The sequence below is a fragment of the Myotis davidii genome, unplaced genomic scaffold (genome assembly GCF_000327345.1).
Source record: "Myotis davidii unplaced genomic scaffold, ASM32734v1 scaffold586, whole genome shotgun sequence".
NCBI lineage: Eukaryota > Metazoa > Chordata > Mammalia > Chiroptera > Vespertilionidae > Myotis > Myotis davidii.
Window position 1 is genome coordinate 515413 of NW_006296809.1, and position 3307 is coordinate 518719.

At 56.4% G+C, this 3307-nt stretch overlaps 1 protein-coding gene across 1 annotated transcript in view; it reads right to left on the reverse strand.

Moving 5' to 3' along the window:
- Window positions 1-2084: 2084 nt before the first annotated feature.
- The window catches only part of ANKRD65 (ankyrin repeat domain 65), a 2264-nt gene continuing 1041 nt past the window's right edge, over window positions 2085-3307 (reverse strand). Inside the window, exon 3 of the mRNA XM_015569684.1 lies at window positions 2085-2400. Coding sequence (XP_015425170.1) covers window positions 2085-2400 — 316 coding nt within the window. The remainder of the gene's footprint in view (window positions 2401-3307) is intronic.

Below are 3307 nucleotides of genomic sequence, written 5' to 3' on the forward strand. Positions count from 1 at the left end.
AGCTCCCGCTGTGGGAGTGCCCTGTCCACCAGGGGGCAGCTCCTGCATTGAGCATCTGCCCCCTGGTGTTCAGTGTGTGTCATAGTAACCAGTCATTCCCAGTCGTTCTGCTGTTAGGGTCAATTTGAATATTACCCTTTTACTATATAGGGTAGAGGCCTGGTACATGGGTGGGGCCCACTGGTTTGCACTGAAGGGTGTCCCGGGTCAGGGTGTGGGAAACACGGGGGTGCCTGGCCAGCCTGGGTGAGGGGCTGAGGGCTGTTTTCAGGCCGACTGAAGCTCCCAACTGTTCCTTTTTTTCTTTTCTTTTTTTAATTCTGGGCCAGCTTTAGCTCTGAGGCTCCAGCTCTTAGGCCTCCGCTGCTGACAGCAGGTATCTGGTTTGTTTCGGTTCTATAACTCCAGCTCTGAGATCCCGGGCTCGCTGAAAGCAGGTTTCTGGGGTTTTGTTTAGCTTCTATATTTGTTACTATGTTTCTTAAACTGCAGGCTCAGAGGCCGGCAAGGCAGGCGGGGAACATTGGAGTCCTCCATCACTGAAGCAAGCTAGCCTCATGTTTGCTTCAAGCTGCCTGGCTGCCGGCTACCATCTTGGCTGGCAGTTAATTTGCATATTTCCCTGATTAACCAATGGGAAGGGTAGCGGTTGTACGCCAATTACCATGTTTCTCTTTTATTAGATAGGATGTGCTGAGTGGAGGGGACATGCCAGAGCCCATTGCGCCACAGGGAGACCAGTATCAGTGAGGAGGCAGGAGTGGGGAAGTGGGGTTCAGACTAGAGCCTTTACTGGGGTTCCAGCAGGAAAGGCAATGCAGGGAGGGAAACCTCTTGGGACTGGCTTGTTGGATCATCCCTGGGGGCCTTGCTGCATAGGGGCCACCCCTAGCTGTCTGGTGCCTGGCCAAGGTGACCTGGGGTGGGGAATATTAGTGGGTGTGTGGGCTCTGGGTCGCAGGGGAGCTGTAAACGACTGTGGCCAGGGGTTCAGCCCTGACATGAATGGATGCAAATCCACAAATGCCAAATCAAAGATAGCACAGTAAGAGCTACCCCCAGAGACAGAGAGAGCTGAGGGTGACACCCCCACCGTGGACAGACAAAGGGCAGGCCATCAGGCTGTGGTCACATCTATGGCCATGAGTCAGTGTCTCTACCAGAGAACGTGGAGAAGGCTGGGACTGCAGAGGCGATGCGCCCCTGGGAGTCAGTGGGGCAGTCCCAGGTCAGGCCAGAGGCCCATTGCTGGGCTCGAGCCACTGTCCGCTTCTGTTCCAAGAACTCCTGTCTGTCCTCCCCTCCACCCAGGCAGGTCTCAGCTCAGAAGAGGGGATCCTGGCACACTCCCATGGCTGTGGGAGCCAGGATCCTCCCGTCCTGCACTGTATGGCTCAGGCCCCCCAAGCTGCGTGCCCCTGGCAGTCATTCTTGGGTTTTATTTTTAATATATATTTTATTGCTTACCTGGGATAATACTTTCCATTTGTCAGCTATAAGTCATGTTGAAACTTTAAGCAGCAGGCTCCTTAGTTTATGATAGTCATTATGTAGGAGATAATGTCCTGGAATTTCACAAGTGTATACAGAATTCAGATATTTTCACTCTCTGGAAGGAACTTGCCTCAGTTAATATTTTTAGGGAGCTCTGAAGCTGGCAGAGCTACCTTCAATTTAAGGAAATAAGTGATTGATTTCATCATGGGATGACAAATAGAACCCTACCAAACTGGTTACGGCCATTCTTGGTTTTTTAAAATCTACTTTTATTGATTTCAGAGAGGAAAGGAGAGGGAGAGGGATAGAAATATCAGTGATGAGAGAGAATCATTGATCGGCTATCTCCTGCACACCCCACACTGGGGATCAAGCCCCCAATCCCGGGCATGTGCCCTGACCAGGAATCGAACCGTGTCCTCCTGGTTCTTGGTCGATGCTGAACCCCTGAGCCACACCAGTCGGACCCTAGCAGTCATTCTGCTCTCTGCAAAGGGGAGGTTGTGCCTGGGACACGCCCTCCTCGGCCACCTGGTCCTGGGTCACCTCACCCCACTGCGTTCTCAGGGCAGGGCTAGCCCCTCGGCTCAGCAAAAGCTCGGCGGCGGGGCTGTGGCCACGCTCCACAGCGAGGTGCAGGGGTGTTGCGTGGAGCCAGCCAGCAGCGTTGACCTGTGCGCCCCTGTCCAGGAGATGGCTGGCGACTTCCACATGGCCGCTCCGAGCTGCGTGGTGCAGGGGTGTGAGGCCCAGTGCGTCTCGAGCATCCACCTGCGCTCCCCGGGCTGCCAGCAGCTGGACGGCAGGCAGGTGTCCGCCAGCGGCAGCCCGGTGGAGTGCAGAGCGTCCGTGCCTGTCCCTGAGGCTGGGGTCCGCCCTGTGGTCAAGCAGTGTCTCCACATCCTGGAAGAGGAGGGGAGGACAAGGCAGGGGCCGCCCTGACATTTGCCTGGCCCGGGGCACCTCACGGCGTCCTTCTTGGCCCTGCTTCCCAGCTGGTAAGTGTGCCGGCCCCTGTACGTGCCCGGAGGGCTCTGCTTAGGGACTAACACTTGTCCCCCTCACTGTCCTTAGATACCATTCACCACCTGGCCCAGCGCCATGGGTCCGTGGGTGAAGTTGACCTATGGAACCAGGAGGTCAGGGTTCAATGTCTGGGTTGTGGGCTCGATCCCCAGTGTGGGGCGTGCAGGAGGCAGCCCATCAGCGATTCTCTCTCATCATTGATGTTTCTATCTCCCTCCCTTCTTCTCTGAAATCAATAAAACATATATATAATTTTTTTTTTAAATCCTCACCCGAGGATATTTTGCCATTAATTTTTAGAGAGAGTGGAAGAGACAGGGGGAAAGACAGAAACATCGATGCATCGATTGGTTGCCCCTGCACGAGCCCTGACCAAGGGACCAGGCCCCGGGGGGAGCCTGCAACCAAGGTACCTGCTCTTGAGCGGAATCGAACCCAGGACCCTATGGTCCACAGGCCTACGCTCTATCCACTGAGCCACACCGGCCGGGGCAATAAAAACGTGTTTAGAATAAAGATGGGGCGCCGGTCCAGGGTCCTCCCCAGTCCTCCCTGAGGTGGTCACAAACCGGAAGCAAACTCCAGGCTGCACTCAGACGCCAGACCCTCCGGGCTCCTCCCACATCCTCGGCCCTGAAGCCTCCCCCTGCCCCAGGCGTCCACTCGGTCCGTGCCCTCCCCGCACCCGGGGCGCGTGGAACAGCCAGTTTCTGGGGCGAAGGCCGCTTCCCCACACCGCCCGGCCCTGTCCACCCCGGGTGAGGCCGGCACGTACCTGCCCGCG